Source organism: Lepidochelys olivacea, assembly GCF_965140295.1.
Source record: "Lepidochelys olivacea isolate rLepOli2 genome assembly, chromosome: 2".
NCBI classification, from domain to species: Eukaryota; Metazoa; Chordata; order Testudines; family Cheloniidae; genus Lepidochelys; species Lepidochelys olivacea.
The window spans coordinates 43528600-43555901 of NC_140412.1; the positions used below are offsets into that span (position 1 = coordinate 43528600).

General features: G+C 42.6%; 2 protein-coding genes across 6 annotated transcripts in view; one reads left to right on the forward strand and one right to left on the reverse strand.

Moving 5' to 3' along the window:
- CCNE2 (cyclin E2) overlaps positions 1–25653 on the forward strand; it is a gene marked incomplete at its 5' end in the record, with an annotated part of 84121 nt that extends 58468 nt beyond the window's left edge. For 2 of the 5 annotated variants that reach the window (XM_084619867.1, XM_084619864.1), the window contains 11 exons: positions 8799–8837; positions 8930–9056; positions 9271–9327; positions 11501–11652; positions 14252–14387; positions 17630–17776; positions 18732–18827; positions 20095–20229; positions 21327–21438; positions 23159–23313; positions 24656–25653. In XM_084619867.1, coding sequence (XP_084475993.1) covers positions 8824–8837; positions 8930–9056; positions 9271–9327; positions 11501–11652; positions 14252–14387; positions 17630–17776; positions 18732–18827; positions 20095–20229; positions 21327–21438; positions 23159–23313; positions 24656–24757 — 1233 coding nt within the window. In that variant the 3' untranslated portion in view covers positions 24758–25653. Of the gene's footprint in view, positions 1–6785; positions 6837–8798; positions 8838–8929; positions 9057–9270; positions 9328–11500; positions 11653–14251; positions 14388–17629; positions 17777–18731; positions 18828–20094; positions 20230–21326; positions 21439–23158; positions 23314–24655 lie in introns of those variants that run through there. The other 3 variants (XM_084619865.1, XM_084619866.1, XM_084619868.1) reach the window with 3 other exon arrangements.
- Positions 25654–25791: 138 nt separating this feature from the next.
- INTS8 (integrator complex subunit 8) overlaps positions 25792–27302 on the reverse strand; it is a 76523-nt gene continuing 75012 nt past the window's right edge. The window contains exons 26-27 of the mRNA XM_084619863.1: positions 26678–26721; positions 25792–26423 (exon numbers count right to left, since the gene is read on the reverse strand). Coding sequence (XP_084475989.1) covers positions 26307–26423; positions 26678–26721 — 161 coding nt within the window. The 3' untranslated portion in view covers positions 25792–26306. The remainder of the gene's footprint in view (positions 26424–26677; positions 26722–27302) is intronic.

Genomic DNA, 27302 nt, shown 5'->3' on the forward strand with positions numbered 1-27302 from the left:
TATAATGCTGTTAGTTACACCATGGGGTTAGAAACCATGGCAGTAATAAACAACCCATGTAAGCCAGGACTCAGGGATGTTCGAACTAGGAGTGCTGGGACTGCAGCAACACCCCCTAGCTTGAAGTGGTTTCCATCACATACAGGGTTTACAGTTTTGTTCAATGGCTCTCAGCACTCCACCCCCGTAAAAAAATTGTTCCAACACCACTGCCAGGGCTGTCTGTCTGCTGGTCTCTTTCTCCAATATATTTTGCATCATGTAACTGCTCTGGTGTCCTTAATGTAGGTGCACTGCATTGGAGTAAGCTGTGACTTACTCCAGTTTGAAATGCATAAGCTACTCGTACAGTGCCTCTATGCTAGAGGTTTGTATTGGTGTAAGTACAGGGTGCAAAAATAAACCTGACCCAGGGTAGGAAGGGCCTCAGGCTCCCAATGTTGCTAACACCAGTGGGCCATTTTTTGACATTTCCCCTAGTTTAAACAGAGATGGAGGTATTGTGAAAATCTCCCACTGTTGTCCAACAGTAGTGCATTTCCAATGGTGGGAGTGCTAATCTAGACTGGTCACTGGCAGTTTTATCACCCTATTGTCTAGAGCAGCAGGCAGAATGCCTGAGCTGTCTATACTACAACTTCCATCATGGCTTCAACTGGAGGATCTGCACCAATGGCAATTTACAGTTATTAAGCTAACTGTTCAACATTAAAATAAAACCACCCACAGTTGTGTCTAGCATTGTTCTGCTTCCATGGCTGGCAAACATATAAAATTGTCTACTGTAGATATTCTCATTGTGGAAAGGGCCCACATTTACAACCCTTTGTTGCAATATTAGCTTTAGCCTTTTTGAACTAGTATCAGTGAGGCACCTATTGTTTTTTTGAGGTTGCTGAATTATATAAAACATATTACTTGCGGGTTGTATGGCACTTTACCAGTACATCTCAATGGCATGTGAATTCTGCCTTCGAATTTTACTATTAGCACTTACAATTTATCATTAACCATTTAAATATTGCTCCTCTTACAAAGCATAAATAGTAATAAAGATTGGAAAATAATCCTTAAGAACACGTTTTCCTCCATTTGGCAAAACTGTGGCTTGTTACTGTGTACTAATTGCAGTTCTGACGCGATCAGCTCCAAATCTGGTTCCTGATCATAAAGAAACATAAGACTTAATTTGTAAAATAGTTGCTTTCCTTCCCCCCATCTTCTTTCCTTTAACAATCTCACCGTCTGATATTGCATTTTGTTTTATTTAGATTGTAAATTCCTTTTTGTCTGTAAGGAATTGTGCACTGAACTGGCACTATGTAAATTATGTTGAACATTCAGATGTCCCTTTACATGTTGAAAGTTTTGTACATACGCTAACTAATCCTTTACCATCTCTGGGAGGCAGAAGCTGTATCCTTATGTTATGGATGGGGAACATGAGGCAGAGAGACATTGTAGCTTGTCCAAGTTCACATAGCCAGGAATGGAATTCAGAACTCCTGACTCCCAGTCCTGGGCAGTACCACAAAACAAGGCTACCTCCCAAAACATGGCCTTCTCATTGTTACACCACACAAAGAGAAGTCCCAGCAGTAAGTATAACTAAAAATATGACTTCAGTGTAAAGGAGAATTTAGCTGACTGCTACAAGACTCACATTTTTCCTATGATGGGTCTTCTCAGAGACCTCCTTTTGGGAGGAGAAAACAGAGCAGCTGGGCATCTTTGCTGGTTACCAGGGTTTGTGGCACTTGGAAGATGGGAGCGGGCCAGCTGCCACACACTTTGTGGATGAGGAGATGGGTCTGAAACCTGGGAAGAAAGAATCGGGGTCTGTCCACACTTAAAATGCTACAGCGCTGCTGCTGCAGCTGCATCACTGTAGCTCTTCAATGTAGACGCTACGTATGCTGGCAGGAGGGGTTCATAATAATTCTTCCATTGACCTAGCACTGTCTCAAGCAGGGGTTAGGTTGGTATAGCTTCATCTCTCATGGGTGTGGATTTTTCTCACCCCAAGAGATGTAGCCAATACCATGGAAGTTCCTAGTGTAGACCAGGCCTCAGAGTGGGCAGACAAACCTCAACATATGCTACTTGCATTAAATTCATGGGGTAGCCATAACGTTACCACTGAACACGGCCTAAAATGACCAAATTCCAGATTTAACTTGAAGCTGTAACCCCAGAAATTAAATTTTGCATTTCAAAGCTGAAAGTCTGTTAGACAATAATTTACACATCGCATAGAAACAGAGAAAGGCAGAGTAGTGGGTATTTGCAATTCTGCTTTAACCACCCCTCTCTGATCAGGGCCAGTTCAAGCAAATCCATGGGTTTCTGCATAGTAATCTGATTGCCCTCCAAGGTCCAGGGAGCAACATCCTCCACCCCATTTGATCCACATTCCTTTCCCATGCCAGCGGTGTGGGCAGAAGTGTAGACCTATAGGGGTTGGATAATAGGGAATCTGTCTAGAACTGCTGCATGTGTTTGTGGAGTGAGTATGGGAAATAGTGGATGGGGGCTTCCTATGTTAAAGTTGGTGAGAGGAAATCTGCATTGTGTCCCAGCCATGGCCAAGATAAGGAGGGGGGCATGTAGAGAAATTTAGATTCTTTGGGGCTCAAATTATTATCACTTTGAAGCTTACAGCCAGCACTGACTATATCATACAGCACGACACAGAGAAGTGTAAGCAGTGAACGTTAAACTAACTTCAACCTGCCTTTGTAGGAAAAAAACCCCAAGAGACAAGGGTCCTCTACAGCTGCAGGTTTGATAGCATTGCCTGAATCAGCCTGGTCTCTCATCAGTCAGGAACCAGACACATCTTCGTATAATTCCCAGCTCAGAGGACCTAGCATGTTGGCAGTGACAAGAAACCCAGTGCTAGAGCAAGTCCCTTGACGTCTAACTCACTTTCCCCCCCTCTATGAAATGGATATAGTATTCTACCTGCTTCATAGGGGTGATGTGGGAATTAGTTATATATTTATAAAGTATTTTGATCATGAAAAGCATTCAGTATTTTATTTTTATGTTCCTATTTTCAGTGGCTTAGAATGTACTCCCCAAACTACTACTTGAACTGAAATTCCTCATGCTTAGTCACAGCTCAGAGGTGAATTTGTGCTAGAAAATTTGAAGACAATCAGTCCTCTCTTTTCTGAGTGTCAGTGTGAGACCATATGCGGTGTTAGGTAAGGAGAGGGTTAATACACTATTATTAACAGGTGTTGCTCCTCAGTGTAGGGATTGCAGAGGAACCCTTTCAGGAGGGATATAGAAATGGGTGCCTCCTTAATAGGCTGAGGAGCAACTGAGAATAACAAGGATAGGGTCGTGGTTGGGGGAGCCATTAACTTTTTTAGTATTGAAGGCAAAAGACCAGGTTTTCAGCCACATAGAGACAAGGGTAAGACTAGCTGACAGAGCAACTTCTTCCAATGTAATTGAGACTAGAAGCAAAAGAAACTGGTTTTCCCCTAGGGTAGGACTACTGAGTGTTTCCATCATGAGTAAAGGCAATGGATCCAAATGTATCTATCTAGACAAAGAAGAAAGGTGATACTATTGAGAATCAAAGAAATATGGCTCTTTGGTTTGACTTATGAAGCCATATTGCCTTTCATGTGTTAAGTCTGGCTGAACTAAAACTAATGTGTTAAAGGCAGTGTCCTTTGTGTATCATAGACTGTTAAAATGTATTAGTTGGTATGTTAACGTGTGCTAATGTTATACAATCCTTGCCAATATCTGTCTGTGCCTATCAGTAGTAAGCACATAGACTGAACGCTTATTTTAAAATGATCATTCGTGAAATAATTAACAATGGCATTTTATTTTCTCACTTCTAGTTTTCAAAATTTAACTCCATTGGAATGAATAGTGGGAGTTCACGTCACATAGGTTGCTTTTAGGCTACTTACAGATGTGAACAGTAAACACCACATTGTTTTTTCTTTGATTTTACATTTGGAAGTTTTCTCAATCAGAAGGACTAGCAATGTAACTTGTCAAAAAGGAAAGCTTAGATTCTGTGGCAGTTTTGTAGAATTGTGAAAGACATTGGCCTTGGGTATCTATCACATACTACTGTAAGACGTTGTTTATTGTATTGTGGCAGTGGACAGAAATGTAGGCTCTATTGTACTAAACATTGTGCACACAGAATTGAAAGACAGTCCCTGCTCCGAAGAGTTTACTACATGTTGAAATAGTCTGTTTGCCAATGAATCTATTATAACATCTTAACCTTTGATATAATATACTGTTTTTTATTGCTCTTTGAAATGGAAAAATAAAGGAATAAAAAGTACATATATTTGTACTTTTTGTCATGCCTTTAGGATATCAGAAAATGGTGTGTAATTTTGTTATGTGATATTACATTGTGTGTGTGTGTGTGGTGGGATGGGGAGAGAATGGAAGGAGGAAGAACAGAAGTGTTTAGAGAGGTGAGGGGAAGGAGACAACAATACATAGGAAGGGGGTGTCTGAGGCCTTGTCTATGCACAGAGCTCGCACCATTTTAACCAAAATTGTTTTAAAAATGTATTTATTTAAATCAGTATGCCCTCTGTACACCATGCTTGAATAGACTTATTGCTGGCTTATACTGAAATTACTGAATAAAGGTAAATTGATCTAAACCAGCTGTAAACCAATTTCAGAACATCTGCACAGGAGTTTGCATTGGTTTAACTAAATCTATTTTAAAACAGATTTTAAAATGTGGAAAGTTTTGTGTTTAGACAAGGCCTGAGACACAGAAGGTGGAAGAGAGGGGGACAAGAAAAATACTAGGATAAGAGGACGTTAATTTTTAAGTATTCTCAACTGTGTGTAAAGTTGAATTTCTTTTAATTTTGGGGAGTTCTGGTTGCACTCAAACTTTGTTCTTATCGCTTACATCATCTATCCAAAATCTCTGTGGAATTTAGACCTGAGAGCTCTTTTAAAAATACATTAATGTTTTTTGAAACATTTGGGAACTTTTACATTTTAAATGCCCACCATTCCTACTGAGAGACTTGGGAAAGTCTGCTACATTCAAGAGATACACTGAACTCAAAGTTGCTGCTGCCTTAGGAGTGAGTTGATGTCGAGAGTCATGATGACCAAAAAGAAGGTCCAAATTTAGCCATAGGCTTCTGTCAAATATCATGCGCTTTTATGTCAGAGTAATACAGCACCTGGGTAATGAGAATTAAAGGACCTCAAATGATGCTGAAACATAGTGATGCCATTGCTCCCTCTAATTGAAACTGGGGCGGGGAGAAGGTTCGGGTGAGGGTAAGGCTAAGACCTGCTCCCAGTGTGTAAGCTAGTTTCTCTCTGGTTAAACAGAACACTGCCGGATTTTAAATTCACTGTTATGGGAGCCACGCCGCGCACTGCTCTATGTTTACATTTTGCAGCCAGCTCCACGTTGTCGGCCCTAACTCCCTCCCCATTGGCTCGAGGCTGGCCCTGACTCCGCCCGGGGGTGGAGCTCCGCGCCGGGCTGCGGCGTGTTCTGGCTGTAGGGGGAAGGCGTCGGGTGGGGACAGCTGTGCTGTTCCTTGCTGCACCCCCCGAGCAGGAATCCCGGGCGCATTGCATGGGCCGGGCCGGAGGCGACGGGGAGAGGTGTAGGGAGTTCCTGCTGTGTGTGTGTGGGGGGGGGGCTGGGCGTGAGGCTGCTGCTGGCGAATGACCTCCCTTTGGGAGTTGCAGCCGCCTGGCGTGTAGTGTACTGGACTGGGGCAGAGCAGAATTGTATGTAGGTCGGTGCCTGTATGGGAGCATGGGGAACCTGAGATGAGGCTGCATATCCCTGCAGGGATGAGGCTGCTGTGCCCTCCCCTGCCCCTGGGAGCAGCAAGTCGGGGTGCCCTGGGCCATGTTGGGGGCAGGGAAGGCTGTCTAGGTGGGGCCCTGGCTGTGTTGGGGGCAGAGCACATAGGGGTAGGGAAGGCTGCCTAGCAGGTGCCCTGGCTGTGTTGGAGGCAGGGAAGGCTGTCCAGTGGGTGCCCTGGCTGTGGCGGGGGCAGCAGAGCACATGGGGCAGGGAAGGCTGTCCAGTGGGTGCCATGGCCTGCTGGGGGCAGGCAGAGCATATGGGGCAGGGAAGGCTGTTCAGTGGGTGCCCTGGCTGTGTTGGGGGCAGAGCACATAGGGGCAGGGAAGGCTGTCCAGTGGGTGCCCTGGCTGTGTTGGGGGCAGGGAAGGCTGTCCAGTGGGTGCCCTGGCTGTGGCGGGGGCAGCAGAGCACATAGGGGCAGGGAAGGCTGCCTAGCGGGTGCCCTGGCTGTGTTGGGGGCAGGGAAGGCTGTCCAGTGGGTGCCCTGGCTGTGTTGGGGGCAGGGAAGGCTGTCCAGTGGGTGCCATGGCCTGCTGGGGGCAGGCAGAGCATATGGGACAGGGAAGGCTGTTCAGCGGGTGCCCTGGCTGTGGTGGGGGCAGGGAAGGCTGTCCAGTGGGTGCCCTGGCTGTGGTGGGGGCAGGGAAGGCTGTCCAGTGGGTGCCCTGGCCGTGGTGGGGGCAGGCAGAGCACATGAGACAGGGAAGGCTGTCCAAGGGTGCCCTGGCTGCATAGGAGAGGGAGGGTGGGGGACTGTTGATCTCTGGAGGCTTGTCGGACTGCTGGAGAGTGCAGCAGGCTGGGGGTGCCCTGTGCTGCGTGGGGGGTGAGTAGGGCGCGGGTGTTGCAGGGAGGGACGATGACGGGGGGTGATGAGCCGGGACGCACTTGCGCATGCGCAGGGGAGGGCCCGGGCGGCAGTATATAGGGACTTGGCGCCGGCGCCAGCTGAGCAGCAGTGAGCCGGCCGACCGCGGGTGAGGTGCGCCCGGCTGAAGGGTCTGGGGGGCGGGCAGGCGGGCGGACAGGCTGGCGGGCAATGCATGAGGGGGTGTCCCCGAGCCTGGGGCAGGGCCGGGGCGGGACGCGGCGAGGCTGGGGGGACAGATGGGCCGGGGTGGGGGGACAAGGCGCTGAGGTGCCTGTACCGCCCCCTCCTGCGGGCTGGGGGGCGGCGGGCCCGGGGGTCGGCGGCGGCGCCCCGGCTCTGGAGGGCCCGCTCCGGGGCGATCGGCGGGGACTGGGCCCCGCGCGGTGGCGGGGCCGCGGCGGGTGGCGCGGCGGGATGCCCGCCCGGGCGCTGTTTTGGAGGGAGAGTGGCTGGGGAGAGGTGTCTGGCGGGCGCTCCCCATCCCGCCCCCGGGCGCCCCCTGCGAGCCTCTCTGAGCATGGGGGCCCTGGGCACGCCGGGGGCTGCGCCTCCCTCCGCGGGGTGACGGGGGGGGGTGTCGGCTGCAGCCCCCTGCCCCCCAGCCCTGGGGTGACCCCCTTCCGCGCTGGCCCCTGTTGGAGTGGGGGCCGGGGCGCCGGTGCCTGAGGTTTTGGAGGGAGACTGGCTCGGTGCAGGGAGGGAGGGGGGGTGGGGAATCCGGCTGGGGCGGCTAATCCAGCCCCTGGCTGGCCCCATTATACCGCCCAGAGAGGGTAAAACGGGGGGGGGGCGTGTGAGGAGGGGGCTCCCCTCCCCTCGGCTGAGTGACTTAGCGCGGGGTGGCGGGTGCCCGCGGGAGACCCGCATTGCCTCCCACCCGTGAACGGGGCAGGGGAGGCCGTGTGTGGAGTGGGGGTATGTGGAGGGGGGGTCTCCCTGTGCTTGGGGGCTGGGGGGGGACTGGCTCGGGGTGCAGGGCGTCTGGCTCGGGATCCTGCCCTGCTCCCTCGCTATCCTTGCCCCGCTGGGAGGGTGCAGGCGCACGGGGCGGGGAAGGGGCTGCCTTTTTGGAGGGAGCCTGGCCCCGTGCGGGCGCGGGAGGAAAGTGCCCGCCCGCGTGGACCCCCTGCCCTGTGACATGCGGGGGGATGGGTCCCCGGCAGGTCCCGGGGGTGGAGCGGGGGAGGCCTCACCAGGGGGACGCCCTGAGCCCAGCCCCAGGCCGCTGCCGCCTGCTCTTCCCCGCTCTCTGTAAATTGGCGCGGAACCGGCATTTCAGGGGCCGGAGAAACGCGCAGAGCCGGAGCAGCTCGCAGAGCCCCAGGGGTCAGGGAGCCCTGGCGTCCTGGGTAGAGTCCTCTCAGAGCTGGGGTGGGGAGAGGTGTAGCAGCTCCAGGGGGCCCGGTGTGCAGGGGACAGAAATAGCTAGGCGAGGAAGAGCTGTCTGGTTCTGTACATAAGGTGGGTGAATACACACTACTGCTGTGTGTGTGTATTTTTTGAAATGTATGTCCTATTACACTGTGTTGTATACATTAGATGAGTGTGTATATAATAAAAATAATATGGCAGTGCATATAAAATATATGGTGGTTGTTTAATGTGGGTGTGTATTTATGTATAATAGACCAATATGCTACACTAATACATTGAAGGTGGGGAAGAGGAGATGACTGGGCTTAGTATGCCCTTTCTCTCCTTGCACACGCTGGATTCACTCTCCCACCTAGATGAAGTATCCCCCTATACAAATGCACTGAATTAAATTTGCTATTGGTGTAAATGGGCACATGTATTTTGGAAAACATGGATTTACACTAGTGGTGAATCTGATCATGCATATGTATACCCTATATTGTGTGATTATGTAGATATAAAATACATGCACACTGTATATTTGTACATATGTGCACACATACTTTGCATTGTGCTCTGATGCCTAATGGTGTAAAGCCAGTGTTGAAATGTGCAGCCCAAAAACCTTGGTGTTGAATCTGAGTTAAGCTCTGTAGTTTGCCCCATATTTCTCCTCTTGGGTCTATGGACTAAGTTCTTGTTCTTTCTGCATTCCAGGAAGGGATCCTACAGCCCAAGGAAGATGTCAAGACGCAGGTAATTTCTGACAGCTTCATAAACCAAACTAGCCTATGTCCCTTTAATAACAGCTGCTCTCTTCATGCTATATACGTTTTTCTCCTCTCCAGTAGTCGTTTGCAAGCCAAGCAGCAGCAGCAGCTGCTACCGCCACCCCCACCCTCCTGTCAGAAAGAGTTTCCACAAGAGCTGCAGGCACCAGAGTCTCTCCAGACCAAGAAGAGGAGAGCAACAGAGGTGAGCAAGGGACTAACTTACCTGGAAATATACAGGATTGGAAGGTTTGTTTCCTATACCTGCTGCTGTAGGGGGACAGGGAAGAATTGTGTTAGTCTTCTCAGTAGAACACATGATTAGGAAGTGGAGCAAGATGGTGGTGGTTTACTCTGCACACTGCTTTATATGACAGTATGGTTGAGGGGCATTGATCAATTAATGTCTTTCTCAACAGGATATCCAGAAAGGAGAAGATGAAAAGGTCATTAAAAGACATCAGTATGAGATTAAGGTAATGCATTCATGCATACAAAACCGATTGGAACTCAATATGGCGGGGGAGGAGTCCTCCCATTTTATATATGCATTTGGCACTGGAAGATGTCAGTTGGGTCGTGAGGGGAAGCTACTATTCTACTGAAGTAGAGAGTATCATTGTTCAGGAGCAGGACTTCTGAGTTGTATGCCCTCCTCTGCCACAGGCCGAAGGCTTATCTATATGTGGAAGGTTATTCTTGAATGAGGTCTGGTGTGGATTTAAAATGGAATTAATTCCAGAGCTTGTCTAAACAAGAATGTTACACTGGTTTAAAACCGCAGCTTAAATTAAACCTATTTAGTTGAATGGGTGAAAAGGCTATGTGGGTGCTCTTATTTCAGTTTAAACCACGTTTATTTTGTGTTTTCTCAAGTCTCTTAGGAATCAGTTTAAAATGAACCAAGATAAGGCACTCTTAAACCAATGCAAGCCCTCTTATTTTAGTTTAACTAAAGCAGATTAAAACAGCACTTTAACTATTGTAGACAAGACCTGACTATGATTTCGGGGAAAGTCAATGTCTTCTGGTTTTTTAAAAGAATGGGAATAATACTTAATTATATCAAAGGAATACGCTGAAGCTAAACATGATGATTGTGAAGTGTTCTGAGAGCTGGAGATGGAAGGTGCTATATAGGTATAAAAGTTACTTTATTAACCAGCTGCAATCAGATAGTTCCATCTCACTAAATAGGTTTGTATGTATGGGATGTGTGCGTTTTTCATATGCAGTATTCTGCAAAATAAACGTGTCCTGGAACAGCTCTGTGGGCTACAGCAAATCTCATCCCATTAGAAATCACTTGCTGACAAACTGGCCACATCTTCCCTTTTTTTTTTTTTTTAAAGGGATTTAGCTCACTTTTAATCTGCTGCCTATATTCCATACAAATTTGATGTCCCCTCACTTTCATTGGTGGAAACTTATCAATAACTGTGTTTATGCCTTCTCATAAGACTAAGCGGTCACCTGATGAACTTAATAGGCAGCAGGTTTAAAACAAACATAAGGTACTTCACACAATGTACAGTCAACCAGTGGAACTCATTGCTAGGGGGTGTTGTGAAGGCCAACAGTATAACTGGATTACAAAAAAATTAGATCCATCAATGGCAATTAGCCAGGATGATCAGGGACACAACCCCATGCTTTGGATGTTGCTGAGCCTCTGGCTGCCGGAAGCTGGGACAGAATGATGGGATAGATCACTTGATATTGCCCTATTCTGTTCATTCACTTCGAAGCATCTGCCACTGGCCACCATCTGAAGACAGGATACTGGGCTAAATGGACCATGGGTCTGACCCACTGTGGCTGTTATGTTTTTAATTAAACAATCATGAAACAAGTTAGAGAGTCAGTTGTACAACAGGAATGACTCCCATATCATTTTAAGGTTTCCTGCATGAATAATTTTATATGTCCCTTGTTTTGGGTCTCCATTATGTATCATTTTTGGTCCTTGGCAGGCTGAAAAGCTGTTGCTGCTGCTTGACAGGTTCGTATCTAGCCCTGGAACTATGTGTGGGCAGTTTGCCCTTGAATAGTTAATTGACAGTAATACATTGCTGAGTCTCCACTGAGGTGCTGTAGATAGTTCATTTCTGTTCTTTCCTACTTATGTTCCCCAGATGAAAAGTAGATAGTGGAATTGGCTGCTGTGTTCCCCATGACATTTTAGGTATTCAAGAGAACACAAATGTATTGTTCTACAGATAAATAAACTGATGGTTCAAGCAATGGATTAGTTACACCTTGGCTGATAAATGACAAGTTATTTACCTCCCAAAAGCCAGGTTCCTTTGATTTATCAGAATTACGTGCATGTGGTGGTTCCACCTTGACTTGAAAGTCATTCTTTTGTTTTCTAATTTTTCAATACCCATATGTATATCCTGGAACACTTGAATAAACTAGCTTTTAGTTAATTTTAAAATAAATTCTCACACATTTTGCTTATGTTTTTGAAATTACTTATAGCATTTTGAAGGATATTGAAGGATATGGAAGATAGGTTACATGTACATAATAGATGTTATTCAATTTCTTCATTTATTTTATTCTGTTTAGTATGTACCTCAAAAGCAAACTGGGCAGGTGAAGTAAGCACTTATAAGATTTTTGTTGTTGTTGTTTACATTGTAGAGTTGTTGGCCACCCACAATATCAGGAGGCATCTCCCCCTGCATAATTATTGAAACACCCCACAAGGAAACGGTAGCTACTGACTTTTCCAGATTCAAGAAATACAGATTCAGAAACCTCTTCATAAATCCATCACCTTTGCCTGAATTTAGGTAAGTTATCTACATATTATTCCAAATTATGATACAGTGAATTCGACACTATTAATTTAACTGTGTCCAATATTGGGTTCATAACCAGAGACAACTAAAATCTTCACTCCATCCACTCTGATTTTCCCCCCCTCTCCTGGTTCCCTCACCTGACCGCCCAAAAAAATCTTTTTCTTTTTTTTTTTGCAGGGAGGGGAGGGGAACACAAGTGAGCTGTAGCTCACGAAAGCTTATGCTCTAATAAATTGGTTAGTCTCTAAGGTGCCACAAGTACTCCTTTTCTTTTTGCAAATACAGACTAACACGGCTGTTACTCTGAAAAAAGCAAAGAGGGTTACGTTAACTTTTCTAATTGGAGCCATTCTTTATAGCTTAATATCAAATACCAATGTAAAATCCAGTCATTTGCAAATATTATGATGTTTGGTTTGGGGGGTGGTGTTTTGTTTTTTTTGTTTTTAAGTGAGCCGTATTCATGGCTATTGGAACCAGACATTTGCATCTGAGGAAGTGAGCTGTAGCTCACGAAAGCTTATGCTCTAATAAATTGGTTAGTCTCTAAGGTGCCACAAGTCCTCCTTTTCTTTTTGAAAACCTAGAGGCCAAAGAATTCTTAGCTACATTTTCTTTAAGGACTCTAAAGTATGTCTACTGTTTTGACCATGAGACAGTGTGTTATTCATTCTAATGCCTTGGCGGCTACCATAGAACTATGCTGATAAAAGGCCTGGTTTGAGGTATAGCCCTGGTTTTTCCAGCTTTGGGAAGCATTGTGGAGGCATCATCTTCATAGAGACACTAGTGAGGAGGAAAGGTCTCCTACTGGTGGAAACTAATTATAGTGTGGAGTAGATCTGCTAGAGAAATGTACAGAATATATTGTATGGAGCAATCATGCACTTCCCAGGTGGATGGACTAGAACTAGATGATAACCTGATTTGAAGAAGCCTTCAGCCTCTAATGTCTAAGGAATTCACACAGATTGGGGAAGCGTATTAGTTGGATACTTCTGCTAAAATGTTCCAGCTATGAAATAGTTGTTAACTCAAACACCATGATAATTTATGTAATACGCCACTGAGATGAGTGAATAGGTTCCATTTTTATCAGTTATTTTACTCTCTAAAGAACAGAATGATGAGGTGAGTAGGACTTGGAAAATTTAGCAGATGCCTAATAGCCCACAGTAGATATGAAAGATGAGGATGGGTGGGTGATCTCTGTGAACCCAGGAGCAATGCCCTTTTGAGAAGCTGAACTCCTTTATAGCTTCCCCCACCTGCAGTTTCTGGAAAGGGTGCTAAGATTTCTTCCAGAATTCTGTTCATAGACTCTACCCTGTGGACTCCATGTTTCATATCTGTTGAGCTAATAAGTATCTGATTTAAACCTCCTTCAGCTGCAGTACAGGAAAATCACTCACTTCTGCCCTTTCCAGAGTTGCCTAGCAGTTGTAAGATGGATGGAAAGGGGTCTCTGATACTTTTAACCCCATTTTTGGGGATCCCCTTCCCTTGAATAAATCCAGCAAATACTTCTGCACCTTCTCATATCTTTCACCAGCAGCTGACTAAAATTGACGTGGCCTTTTGCTGGGTACTATTCAGAACCTTGTGGGTAGCAGTGGAACTGATCCATCTTGTGAATGTGACTCTGTTGCTGCGTGGCAAGAAGTAGGAGCAGCAGCAGACACTGAAACTGATAGTCTGAGTGAGGACTGATGAAGACGACAATACATCAGTCAACATGTGATTCATGTTTTGGAGCACTTTCTGAGGCTATGTTTATGCTTAAAACGCTTCAGTGTAGGCACTTAGAACACCTCCTATTGCTGTAGTATCACTGTGGTAATCCACCTCGTGAGAGGCACTAGCTAGATCAATGGAAAATTTTTTGACCTAGCACTGTCTATACCAGGGGTTATGTCAGCTTAACTGTCTGTCGGGGGTGTGGATTTTTCACACCCTAGGAAACTTACCTATGCCGATCACTTTTTCAGGGTGGACGAGCCATTAGTGACTACATGGTGAGATGTGTACTTTAAAAAACACATACCAAAAAACCCCAAAACACTATAATAATGCCAAGTTAAAATGATACAAAAATGATGTAGGAAACAGGAAGGGAGAGAATAATGAATTCTTAACACCAGTAGTTTGGTCTGGCTTCTAGCACTAAATCAGGTTGAAGGGTGTGGGGTGGTTTTCTTTTTTTGGTTGTGGCGGGTGTCTTAAGTAGTCTTTTATCTATTTGGGAAGCCCAGTTTTCAAATGGATCAAATCTGAACTGTATGACCAAATGGACTGGCAAAATAAGCAACTGTGCTCTAAGTGGTGACTTGCATGTGTGTGTACTTGAACGTTGGGTTATTCAGATATATTTTGGGTTTGGTGATTGATAGGCTACTTCTGGGATTTCAGAACAAAGTATGCCTGTAGTTGTCTAACTTTTAAAATATTTTTTTTACCAAAATATTTTTTCTGATTGCATATAAACAGGTAACTATTGAAAAATTAACTTAAAATATAACACAATAAGATAAACATTTGTATCTTTTTGTAAAGAGACCTCAAAACTTCATATGACTTTATTCCATAGCTGGGGAAATTCCAAAGACGTCTGGCTCAATATCCTGAAGAAGGAGAACAAATATGCTCACTGCAAACATTTTACATCGCTACATTCTAACTTGCAACCACACATGAGGTCAATACTCCTGGACTGGCTTTTGGAGGTATATTTTGAATTACTTTATATTGTGCTATGGCTGTAAAATAGATCAGTATAAAAGCAGACTTTACGTAAAGTGCTAATATCTGTGATCGTGTAGACATAAATGACAAACACATTTTGAAACAAAGTTGACCATGCTGACCTCTAAAATAGAGCAGGGAGTAGTATTCCTTCTTTTTGGCCCTTTTTAATGCATCAGTATTGTGGGTAGAATGGAATGAGTGTATTGCCTTAAATCTTTTTTTTTTTTTTAAATGAAAAATGCAGTTCTATGAACTTTTTGTAAATTTGACATGAATAGTTTTGACTGCTCACAAAATGGCCAGAGAAGGTGGTGCTCGTGCTCCCCATATAACGCTTAGCTCAGTTGTTAAGGCACTCACCTGGGATGTGGGATAACTAGGTTCAAATTCCAGTTCCGGAAGAGAACCTAAATGGTCTTTCTCCCCCGCCCCCCATTCACCAGAAATTTCAGATTGTTATAGCTGAATCCCCCCCCCCACGCAAAACCCAAACAAACCTGCAGCTGAACTGAAAAATTATCTGCCCATCTCTAGTTGTGGAGAATCCTGCTTCAGCATGGTTGTAAACTGAAATGGTTATAGCATGATTATATATGGGACCTTAATCATATCCCCAAAGCTTGGGACAATCTAATAGCTGAATAGTTTTGGGGACATGGCTAAGGCCCTGTGTATGGTACAGAAAAGATCAGTGTTTATAGCTGTTTCTCCTGATGTTTATATTTAGTGTTCCAAACACAACTCCCCTTTTAAAATAGATTTGTGTGTAAATGGGGGTGGGTCAAATTTTGCTCAAAAGATTTCACAAGTTTGCTTGTGCAGTACCTTAAAGGGGCAATGGCTAGCTTGATAACTGTTCAAAACAGTTTGATGCTCTCCCATTGACAGCCAAACCATATTCAAAACTATTTGAGACTGGATTTGTTTTGGAAATGGTTGAAGAACACAGCTCTTGTATTATAATACCCTCTGGTTTTAGGGATGTCTAACTGTTGCTCCACTGGATCTGAGAGAGATTGTGAAACATGGTAAATTTCATGACATCAAATGTGCTCCACACAAGTAGTTGTTAATGCTGGTGGCCACCAATGCCTTATTTACATTAGAACTCCCATTATTGCTATTGGCAATGGAACTACACAGGCTGTAATTTTTTCCCCTAAAATTTACCAGACTATTATCAAAGTGATGCAAACTACAAGAGCTCACCATTTACTTCCAATATGTTAATATATTCAACACCTCTAAATTTGGCTCATTGTCATCTTCTAGAGACCGCTATTAGTTATGAAAAAAGAAAAGGAGGACTTGTGGCACCTTAGAGATTAACAAATTTATTTGAGCATAAAGGTGCCACAAGTACTCCTTTTCTTTTTGCAAATACAGACTAACACGGCTGTTACTCTGAAACCTGTTATGAGTTCATCCAATTTGAATGAAAATGCAACTGATCGCTCTTAAGTAGCTCAGAGCAGCGCTGTATGTCACAAGTAGTCAGCATGGTGCATCTTACTCTCATGCTCCCACCATCATTGTTGGCAGTGGTGGGAAACTTTAGAGGGTGGGTGAAGAGGGCTAGTGTAAACTAAACCCTTGTGGACAGTGCCAATGAATAGTTTACAGATTGAGGTACAGAAAGGAGGATTGCTCTAGTTCATCTTTAATGTATCAGGAAAAGTAACTACATTGCTCCTTTCGGTTTCTACATGCAAGCTTGTTTTGTATATCCAGTGAATGTTAAAACTGCATGTCCTACTTTGGCTATGTCTACGCTGCACTTTTGTCAGTAAAACTTTTGTTGCTCAGGTGTAGGAAAAAAATACACCTCAACTGACAAAAGCTTTACCGATTGGAAAAAGCACTGATGAGGACAGCACTGTCCGTGGGAGACGCTCACCTACTGAAAAAGCTACCACCCCTTGTTGGGGGTCGTTTTATTTTGCTGGCAGGAGAGCAGCTACACTGCATGTCTTACAGTGGCACGGCTTAGGGGCATAGCTGTGCCGCTGTAAGCTGCTCAGTGCAGACACAGCCTTTGTGTCACTTCCCTCCTGATGTGTAACTTAACACCACACTGAGTGTCACTACTGAATTTGACACAAGTAATTCTATAGGAATTGCATCCACTTGCTTCAGGATGGATTTGTCCCCTACCTTTTGTTTAAGGCCTTATCTAGCATAGGAATTAAAGGTATGATGTTATGTATTAGCTAGCTAATACCACACCTTTTACCCTAGTCTAGACTAAACAGTATTTGACCCAACTGGTAACTTCTCTTCCCCCCCCCCCCCCCAACATTAGAATGGGAAACCCACAAACCAGACCATTTCAGATTTTTAGCCCCTTCCACTATGAAATATCTAGTGACATTGATATTTAAATTAAGTACTGACTTTGCACTCAGTTGAAACTAATTATAGGTGGAACAATTCAAAACCACCTGAAACAGTAATTCAGGAGGCATGAAGTTGTTTGCAGAGAAATTTAGTAGATGTGGTTTTTTTGTTTTTTTTTTAAATTAGGTAACATGTAATCTTAAGGGGGAAATGGCTGGCTTAATATCTGCCTGAAGTTAAGAGGAGAAATGCAGAATCCTAAATAAGATTGAGTTTTTTGGTGGATTTAGCCTTTTTTTACAATTCATTTTAAGGCAAAACAGGCATACAACTAACATCAGTTTAGTTTCATCTAGTTTTTAAATTAAAATGGAAACAAGATGAAACTAAACTGATGTTAGTTGTATGCCTGTTTTGCCTTAAAATGAATTGTAAAAAAAGGCTAAATCCACCAAAAAACTCAATCTTATTTAGGATTCTGCATTTCTCCTCTTAACTTCAGGCAGATATTAAGCCAGCCATTTCCCCCTTAAGATTACATGTTAATTTAAAAAAAAAAAACCCAAAAAAACCACACCTACTAAATTTCTCTGCAAACAACTTCAAAGCCAAGACCTTGTGTATCATATTTGAAAACTTGCTAGCAGGTTGTGCTTAACCCTGGGTGTTGAACAGATTTTCCCCCCTCCCCACCCCCAAGCAAACCACCACAAACTAACAAATTTGGAAACATGACTATCTTTGTTCACATTAAGGACAAAATTGTATTTTACCATTAAAACAGGTTTACTAACATTTATACTTGCGGGGGTGGGGTGGGGTGGAGAAATGCATCACACTGTAGAACAGAAAACTTTACTTTTTTTTTTTTTTTTGGTCTTAGGTATGTGAAGTATATATGCTTCACAGAGAAACCTTCTACCTAGCTCAAGATTTTTTTGATAGATTCATGTTGACACAAAAGAATATCAATAAAAATATGCTTCAGCTAATAGGAATTACCTCATTATTCATTGCCTCCAAACTTGAGGTAAGTGGCTATATGCATGTTTTTTTTTAGGGTTGGAATATCTTAACTGCTTCTTGAAGGGAAATGATCAACATAAAAAGAGATTCAGATAATTTGTTAACCTGGTATTCTTACAAGGAACACCTGTGATTAGAGAAATTTTCTTTAACTTTTTGGATCTTTTAGCCTTCTGTGTGTAGTCCGTTTCTGTTTCCCATGCATAATCCAAAAGTCCATCAGTTTCCTCTGTGGTCTTCTACACAGCAGTAGGGGACAGAAACATTTTAAAGAGGGGCTTTTTCTTTTTTCAAAACCACAGAAATTGGTAGGTGATCAGAGGGACAGGCATAGGACCTGAAACTACTGAACTGTTGAAATAAGATTTCAAATTGATGTTTCTTTAAACCTGGTTTTAAAAAACAAACTTTTTTTATACTGGCAAAAGCCCTAGTATAGATGCAGCTATACTGGTAAAAGTACTCTTGCTGGTATAAACTGCATCTACTAAGATTTAATATAGCTATTGGTATATAGATGTCTTCAAGGAGTGGTATGGTAAATGGTGTTGTGTTGTTTCACTGGGGGTCTCAGAATCGTCGGAGCAGGTGAAGAGCCTCGACTCTGAAGGTGATATAAGCAAGAAATAATTCTGTTTTGGTCAACATTGCTCCCCATCCATAAAATTGGTTCTAATAAAGTCTATGATGGCCTGTGGAATACATAATGTCTGCTCTATTACTATTCAATGGTTGTGCACTACAAGTTTCTAGCTCACTGTTTGTGGACATCTAAAGTATGAAAGGCTTATGCTATTTGTATTATCATAGGAAATAGCTGAAGTACAGCTATTTCAATTGAGTTGATAAAATGGTTCTGTGTATAAATCTATATAAAGAGTCACAGCTGTCTTCTGCAGTTCATTTGCATTCTTGCAGGATACAAAAACCCTTCTGATCTTGAATTTTTTTTTTTAAAGGAGATATATGCTCCTAAACTACAAGAGTTTGCTTATGTCACAGATGGCGCTTGTAGCGAAGATGATATTATAAGAATGGAGCTCATTGTATTAAAGGTAATGTAACAGTCTTACTATTTTGACTAGCTGGTTGAGTGATAGCCCAGTAAAGCCTTTCATTTTAGCATCTTGTTATATTTAATGACTGCTCTCTTGGTGCCCTTTTCCCCATCCGTAGGCAAAAAGTAGTACCTCACTTCTAACTTTCTGAAAAATTTAATTTTTCAGAATCTCCTAGGCTGACCTCCTTTAGGGTGGAGGTCTACTTTAAGGGCCCCTCTTTGCCACCTAAGTCCTACTTTTTGTTTTCTGCAAAGAAAGGGTCGGCCCCCAAGAACTTTATGTAATGGAAGGTGGCTTCTCCTTCCCACCCCCCCTCAATAGGCCTGGCTGGAGGATGGCAGGCTGGGGGTGGAGAGGAACTTCTGAAATAGACCATACAAATAGTCAAAAAGACTGTATTAGAACCTGTTGGAAGATTTTATTGAAACATTTTTCATCAAAATCTAATTGTTCTGCCCTACCTTTTGATGAAATTCTGCCAGAAACCAGGCAGGCTTTGAAACCTGGTTACCTGCCAGACTCCTCTACAGACCACCTGGCAGGTTGACCAGTAACCTGGAATCCTGACTTATGGCTCCTTAGCAGCCAGCCAGGTAGACTGCCCTGCAGTTGGGGCTTCCAGGGTCCCCGGCTTTGGGCTGTCTGCCAGGTGGAATGCCTCCATGCTAAGGTTCCCAGAAGAGTTGGGTGGAAAATGGTAATCTTGTTCTGCTGAGAACTTTGGAATTTTTTGGTTTTTATCCTGAGTCCTCCAAAACTAAATTATCTGTGCTAGGCTGCAGCTACTGTAGTTCCAGTTCCAAGGCCATGGCACATCTTGGGAATGTATGATTTGCCTCCCTAGCTCTTATGTGCATCTCCTGCATGAGGACACTTGCTCAGTATTTGTGAGGCATCTTTTGGAGAAGGTGGGGGGAAAAGGGTGGGAAAGATGTTCTGGCTGTTGTTGAAATCCAGGCTTGTTCCAGCTCTTATTTCTAAAAGTCAGAAGTTATTTCCAGAGCACATGTGTACTTGAAATCGTAGGGGATCTTGCATGTGATTCCAGCACATAAGTGCATGATAGAAGGTCTGGCTGACCTAAGTGGAGTTGAAAATGGGGAAAGGAGACTGGGTAAGATGGTGGGGGTAGAGAGGTTGGTTGGTTGGTGTTTTTGTTTTTTATATATAAATAATTGGGGGGGAGGGATGGAAGGAGGTGCTATGCACTTAAGTTCTTATTAAAAACATGAAATAAATATATATAATTTTCTATCTGTAGGCTTTAAAATGGGAACTGTGCCCAGTGACAATCATTTCCTGGCTCAATCTTTATCTCCAAGTGGATGCTTTGAAAGATGTTCCAAAAGTGCTGCTACCTCAGTATTCTCAGGAAAAATTCATTCAAATAGCACAGGTAGGTAGTTTCAGTCAGTGCACGCTGCTTAACATGCTACTGTTGGTGACCTAGGCAGAAGTGTATATGCTGTAAAATAAGATTTATAAAAATACCTTACCTACTGTTAAAGGAACAAGGCAGAGTTTTATATGATAATATCTAAGTGGTTCCCTGAAGGTTGGTGACTATTTTAATTAAAAAAATAAAAAGTGCAATAAGGTCACTCGATGTAATGCCAACAATCTAAGCCTCTAGGAGCAAAAATGCCCAACAGCACACGCTTCTATCTCTCTCCCCGCTCCCCCACCCTTGCTAAGCTTTTGTTAGTAGGGTTCCAGTGTCCATCGGATGGTTTTATAGCCTAGTTATGGAAGTGGGGCCAACACTCATTAAGGAAACCATGCTATAACTGTTTCAATACACTTGCTGGTAAGCTTTGATCACAGGGTGGACAGGACTAGAGTATTACACAAGGTAGTGCTTGATGGGTGGCAAAGGATTTTAAAGGTGTGAATGGATGTATGTGTTAAGTTGCTTCACATATAAATAAAAAAAATCAAAATAATGTACGTTCTCTATTTGGGAAAGAAAGAAAGAAGGAACTGAGTTTGGTTTAGTGCTCAAAGTGTTTTTTCATACTAATCTCTGTGCACATTTTTATCAGCAGTATAAGAAGCATAAGTGTTACTAGATGGGAATATGAACCTAGGAAACCCCCCCCCCTTAAATCTATACAATTTTGAAACTGAAATAATTGAATCATTATGGACTCTTTCCATGTTCATGCTTGGTCATTCAGATGGCTGTTAACTGTCAGGAGGCCAATCCCCAAAACAAAACACTGAGCTAGAGCTGTAGATTCTGGACAATCGAAAAATTTAGAACAGAGTGATTTGGTTAGACCAGTGCAACTTCATGGCCTTTGTCTTGTGTTACAAACCAGTTTACTGAAAGGTCCCTTAGTCTTAAGTTCTAATATTTTTATGTGTGTGTGTGGGGGGGGGAATAAATGGTGCCTGTACAGTGTATCTCTTTTAGTGGTTTAGTCCTATGATGTGCCTGGGACTCTCCCTCTCATAAAAGAAACTTTGTAACCATTACTGTTGTTTTCACAGCTTTTAGACCTATGTATTCTAGATGTCAGTTCTCTGGACTTCCAGTATAGGACACTGGCTGCTGCTGCACTCTGCCACTATTCCTCAGCTGAGGTTGTTAAAAAAGCTTCAGGTAATGTGGTCTACTACTATGAGAGCTAATTAAGTGGTTCCAGTTCATTCCTATATCACACCTTAAATGCTTGGAGCACTGCAAAACTTTCTAAAAATTGAACCTGAGGTCATTAAAATTATCTTGCTTTTAACAGCATGCTTCTTGCTGCTTTTTACTTTAAAAAAAAAAGTGTTTCTCAACTTGATCAATTTAAAATAGATTCAGTTTTGGATCTATTTTATTTTTCAGGTTCCTCATTCACTTGCACCCCATACTATGTTAGGGTCACAACCACTGGAAGCATAAAATTGTTGTGCCTCTGAGGTGAAGTATCTGGAAACATAACAAAATATTTTGTTGCTCCTGGTCTGCTGCTATTTCTGTAGCTGCTGCTCTGTAAACTAAAAATTCAACAGCAATCCCTATTAGTTTATGATCTGGCTCCAGTAGCCTGTATCTTGTTCTTTCTGGGGAAGGTGATTTGTTTATCATCAGTCATTCTTGACTGACAACAGCACTCCAGGATAAAAACTTTTGTGGGGATTCCTATCAACCTGTCCTCTTGAAGCAAAGGATTCTGAAGTGGAGTGGCTGGACATAGCAGAAATAGGTTGATGATATGAAAGGACAAACAGTAATTTTGGGTAATGTTAAAAAGTTGGAGTTTTGGTGACTTAACCTTACATGAGTGTGTTATGTGGGTTTTATTTGTGTTGACTCCCACAAGACAGCATGCCTTTGTCAGTATTGGGATTCATCTTCATGCAAGGGGATAACTTGAAAAATGTAGCAAGATTATTTTGATATAGTGATGTCTGATTATTCCTATCCCTGTGCATGAGATTAATACAGTGATATTGATAGATAAAGAGGAAGTTAATCAGAAGCTGCAGCACTGATACATCTGAGTATTTGGGTCCCAATTTGTTACTTTTGTAGAGACTATTGGCTACCACAAAACATTTCTTCCTTCTCTAATATCAGATTTTTCCTGTCAGGCCTGCTGTAAAGTAAATGATTAAAAATAGGAGTTTATAATTAGATGTTCTAGGCCAGGAACTCCCCTTACTTTCTGCTGTGAGCCCCTGGTTATTCCCCATAGTAGTAGCTTAATGTAACTTTATATAGAGGGGTAGGTTGGCACCTCTCACTTAAGATACCAAATACTGAGGAAAGTGGAATACCACAGGAGCACCTCCATTTTTTTTGTCAGATTTTTCTACTGGATTTTAACTACTTTCCCATTTTCTGCTACCCCTCTAATAAGAGCAAGAGCATGAAACTGATCGGATCTTGTACCTTCCCTGTGATGCTCTTCTATAAAGACCTGCACAGAGCAGTGGCTCTTAGCATGTCCAGGGTTGCTGATTCCACATCTAGTCTATTACTGAAGGCCAGTGAAAAAGTTTAAGCCTTATGAGAGGGGGGATGTTTAGGAGTGTGATTATTGTTTGTATGGTTTGGGGCTTGAGTAAAACTAAATGTTTGCTATCTTAATTCACTGGGATTATATGACAAGACTTTGACCCCTAAGTGGTAGGGCAGGATGCAAACAAGTCACTCTAGGTAACTTTAAACCTGCAGCTAGTAACTATATCAATAAAGATATGCACAGGAAAGTGGAAACAAGCTATTTTAGCCTCTCATTTACCATGTTAGAATGCTGGGCAGGGGATGGATATGCAGCTAGGTTTACCTGCACAATGCCTAAAAGCTGATATTTTATTTTTCTCCTTAGGTTTAGATTGGGAGAGCATTTCAGAATGTGTAGAGTGGATGGTACCTTTTGTTAGGGTGGCAAGAAAAGCCCCTGTGAAATTGAAGAGTTTTAAGAAGGTTGCAGTGGAAGACAGACATAATATCCAAACCCACACAAACTACTTGGACATGTTGGTATGGCTTTTTTTTTGGTGTTTTTGTCTGTATATCAAACACTGATTTGTAGGATGCCTAAGCTTAAAACAGGTGGAAAATAGTATAGTTCCTAAGGCTCTGCCCACATACTCATTGGTCTAGCTCATAGGTTTTCAACCTTTTTTCATTTGCAGACCCTTAAATTTCAAAATCTTAGTCGGTGGACTCCTAGGGGTCTGTAGACCACAGGTTGAAAACCACTGGTCTAGCTGACTAGAGGCAAGTACCATGGTTGGCTGGGGAAGAGTCAATGAAACCTTGGTTGTATCACTGTATCTTCCAGGTACTTTACAGACCTGATGCATATTTTCCCCTCTGTTAAACAGCCAGTTACTCCACATCCATATATGTAGCAAAGGCTGTCATGTGCTGGGGAAAGGATGACTGGCTAGGCTGCTTACACAAACATGGTGAAGGAGTATGCCTATCTCTGCAAAAGGATGCTGAACTAGCAGCAGGAAGACCACCATAGGTCACACTAGGCTTCTAGAAGGAGCAAAACAGCTAGGGCCCATAACTGTTTGTCACACCTGGCTATAATGTGGCACATTTCATTAAGATATGTAGTATGGACAGGCCTATACTACCTTGTCACTCTACCTGCAGGTAGAGTTGCTAAGAATGTTATCTGTGGAACAGTATTGACTGATGTTTTTTAAAGTACTGTTGACAGTAGGGCCAGGTGTTTACTACAGGCAGTTTTGTTGACCCCAACTGTGCCAGATGTCCCATTGATAAACTATATACCAGTAAACATGCAACCTTATTTCACTAATGGAGGTGTGTGCATGTGAGTGAAATTTACTATACTGCTACAATATGCAGCCTCACCAAATCTAGTATTCCAGTAAAATGGTCCTAGCACAGCCATAGGCAGATTAAAGCACTCTGCCAACCACTTAAGGACATGGTGGTGATATAAGTCCATGTTTGCACAAGGAAACTACTACCATAATTGGAATGCCATTTTACTTGGACCTGAAGTTGTAAAATAAGAGACTCTCTCTTGACTATTTGAATACACTAATGACCAGCAAGTCTCTCTGTGTAGTTTGAGGTGCTCAAGCACTTGAAATACCTGAATTTATCTTCAATTCCTATCCATTTTCTCTCCTTTCTAATCCCATGTTAAGGACTACCTTGAGAAAATTCTACTTAAACTAGACAAAAGTATATGTGGGATATTTAAATGTTGTAGTAGTAACTGTAGCACCTCAATGGAAGATAGAGCCTTGAATAAAGAACTAAGCACAACCCTAATACAATGCAAAGTGAAATCCACTTTAACATTGCTTGTTTTTTTCTCTTTCAATTTACATAGGATGAAGTGAATTGTGGAGTAGCTCTAACAGCACCAGGACAATTATCTCCAGGGTGTATCGGGGGAATAATAACACCCCCAAAAAGCACAGAGAAAAAGTGAAAATATGAAAACCACTGACAAGACAAATGCAATGAACACTCAGTGGTAGAAACTCCAAAGCAGGACATTGTTTCAGTACAAAGCTACTCTAAAGCAGAGACTCAATCTAATCCTTGAACACTTTCTGCCTCTCAACATCCTGTAGAACAGTTAGACATGTCAAACTGAGTAAGGGATAGCTTTGCCTTTTGCAGACTTCAGATTTAAGAATTGTTATGCAACCCCCTTCCCTCCCTAGGTTACACAGGAGGTTGGACTAGATCATTTGGTCCCTTCTGCTTTTAATCTCCACTACAGGAGGAATATTAACTAATTTAACCAACCTTTAAATTATGAATGGTTTCATTATGGATTTTTTAAACTTGTTTTAAAACATCTTGTAGGATAGCAGGAGAAACAAAGCTATATTTGTTCAATGTGTTGCTTGTTAAAGCAACAGTGTACAAATTCCCTAATAGCATGGTGACTATTTTCTTGTTGAAGTCAGGTTTAAAAGCTGACTATACCAACAAAAAAGCAGCCCCCTAACTGATGTCACCTGTACCAATACCACTTTTTCCTGGTTTGTATGGTGCTTGCAATATCTAAAGTCAAAGGCCATGTTTAAGTTGGAAATTTAACCTGACTGCATTTAGTAGTTTTGCCTACCTACCTTGATGTTGGTGCAAGGGGAATTACCATTTGAAGCCCAGGTGAGCTTCTAAGGCCAAAATAGCATCTTTATATGGGTAGGGCTAGATTAAAGCCTCTGCCTAGACAAGGCCTAAGTAAAGTGACAGATTACTTTTAAAATTGCTTTAGGGAAGGGCTGCTGAAGAGGTGCTAACCTGAACTTGTTTTAAGTCCTAAGTTTGACCTCAGGTAAAAGTAACAAGTTGCTGCTGATGTAATTTAACTGGAAAAATAATTGAAGGGAAAATATTCTACTACCTATTAAGAGCTAAACATGGCCCCTTTTAAATGTAGAGCTCTTAGCTAGAACTATAGTGGTTTTAGAAAGAGGTACACCTTGACTACAAGAAGTCTACAGCCACTCGAAGTGGAAGCAGTGTTTTAATACCCCATACGGTGCAGGTATCAATGTTTAAAACAGCATTAACCACCCCTCTATTCACTACCTCTGCTCCTGCCATGCTTAGCTTCTGTTCTACAACAGCAAGGAGCATCTTTTTGATCAATTACATGCTTCAGGAAATCTAGAGTAAACAATTTTATAGAACTCAAAGCAAGACTCTTGATGGCAATGTGTGAGCTGTGCTTATTCAATGCACATATTTTTAATCAACTATTAAACTCTGCATTTTCTACTAGTTTCTTAGCTGAAGCTTGAATTCATTGCTTCAAATTGATTTAAAGCATTACATAAGTTAGTATTCCAGCTCTTCTGTATAATTTTGTAAGATAAGGGGTTTTATTGTAATATTTCATCTATTTTAAAAAACCACACAATATGCTTGTAAATACGTATTGTATAAATTTCAAATACTCAAACACATGAGTTAAATAAAGTGAAATATTTTCCACTCTACACCAGCATTTATAGGAATGTTTAAAAGTAAAGTTTTGCCATTGCTTGAAGAAATTTCTTTTTTCGTCTCTGTGCAGCAAGTTGCAATACTTCTTCTGGATTGCTAGCATTAAGCTCAGTCTGGCCAATAGCTTTAATCTTTGAAATACAAAAAACAAGAATTTTTCTGATACAAGTGAACAATAAGGTTATTAGTAATAAGACAGTTTTTGCTTTAGTCCAAAGAGTAAGTATATTTCACCTTTATAAAAAGGTGAATGTTGATATGAACTGTGGAATAAGCATTAACTTTATAGTTTCAGCTAGGCCATAGAGGACTGAACAAAACTGTTAAGATGTAATTCAAAGCTAAAAAATCCCTACCACCCAACCCCTCCCCTTCTTTAACTTACTGCTATTTGTCTCTTGTCTGTCTCTCCTCTCTTATGATGGAGATCTGAACAAGAGTCAAGGAAAGTATTCATGTGTAATACAGCAACACTACAAATGAGCTGTGATCTAAAATGCAAGACACTTGCATAGTATGTCCTGAGCAAGTCACAGAACAGGGTAGAAAAATAGTTTGTGTCCAAGTTCCAGTCACATCAAAAGCTCTATACACACTGAGCCAGCAAGTAGTAGTATAGATGCTCCTTTCAACCCCAGCAGACCTAGACCCTGACCAAGGCAATATGACACCACCACCTATTACTCCTGAGGGGACTTTGTATGCCTGCAGAAAAGCACTTTTACAGTGATCGTGACTTCTCTGTTGTAGCAAATAAATTAAGTACATGCTAGTCATGAAAAGGGGAGGGAGGTGGTGCTATGCCGTTGCCAATTTTGCATCCTTCGGGTAGCTCCAGTTGACAGGTAGTGACTTGATGTCCAGTGAATTACTGATTGATTGCCTACTCTTACACATGTGCTTGGGTGGGGGTAGAGGTGGCCAAGATGAACAGGGGCTTAAGGTTTATGGCCCCTGTATTTCAAACCAAATAAAGAAACCCAATGTAGGGGGGAAACCATGGGTGTAGT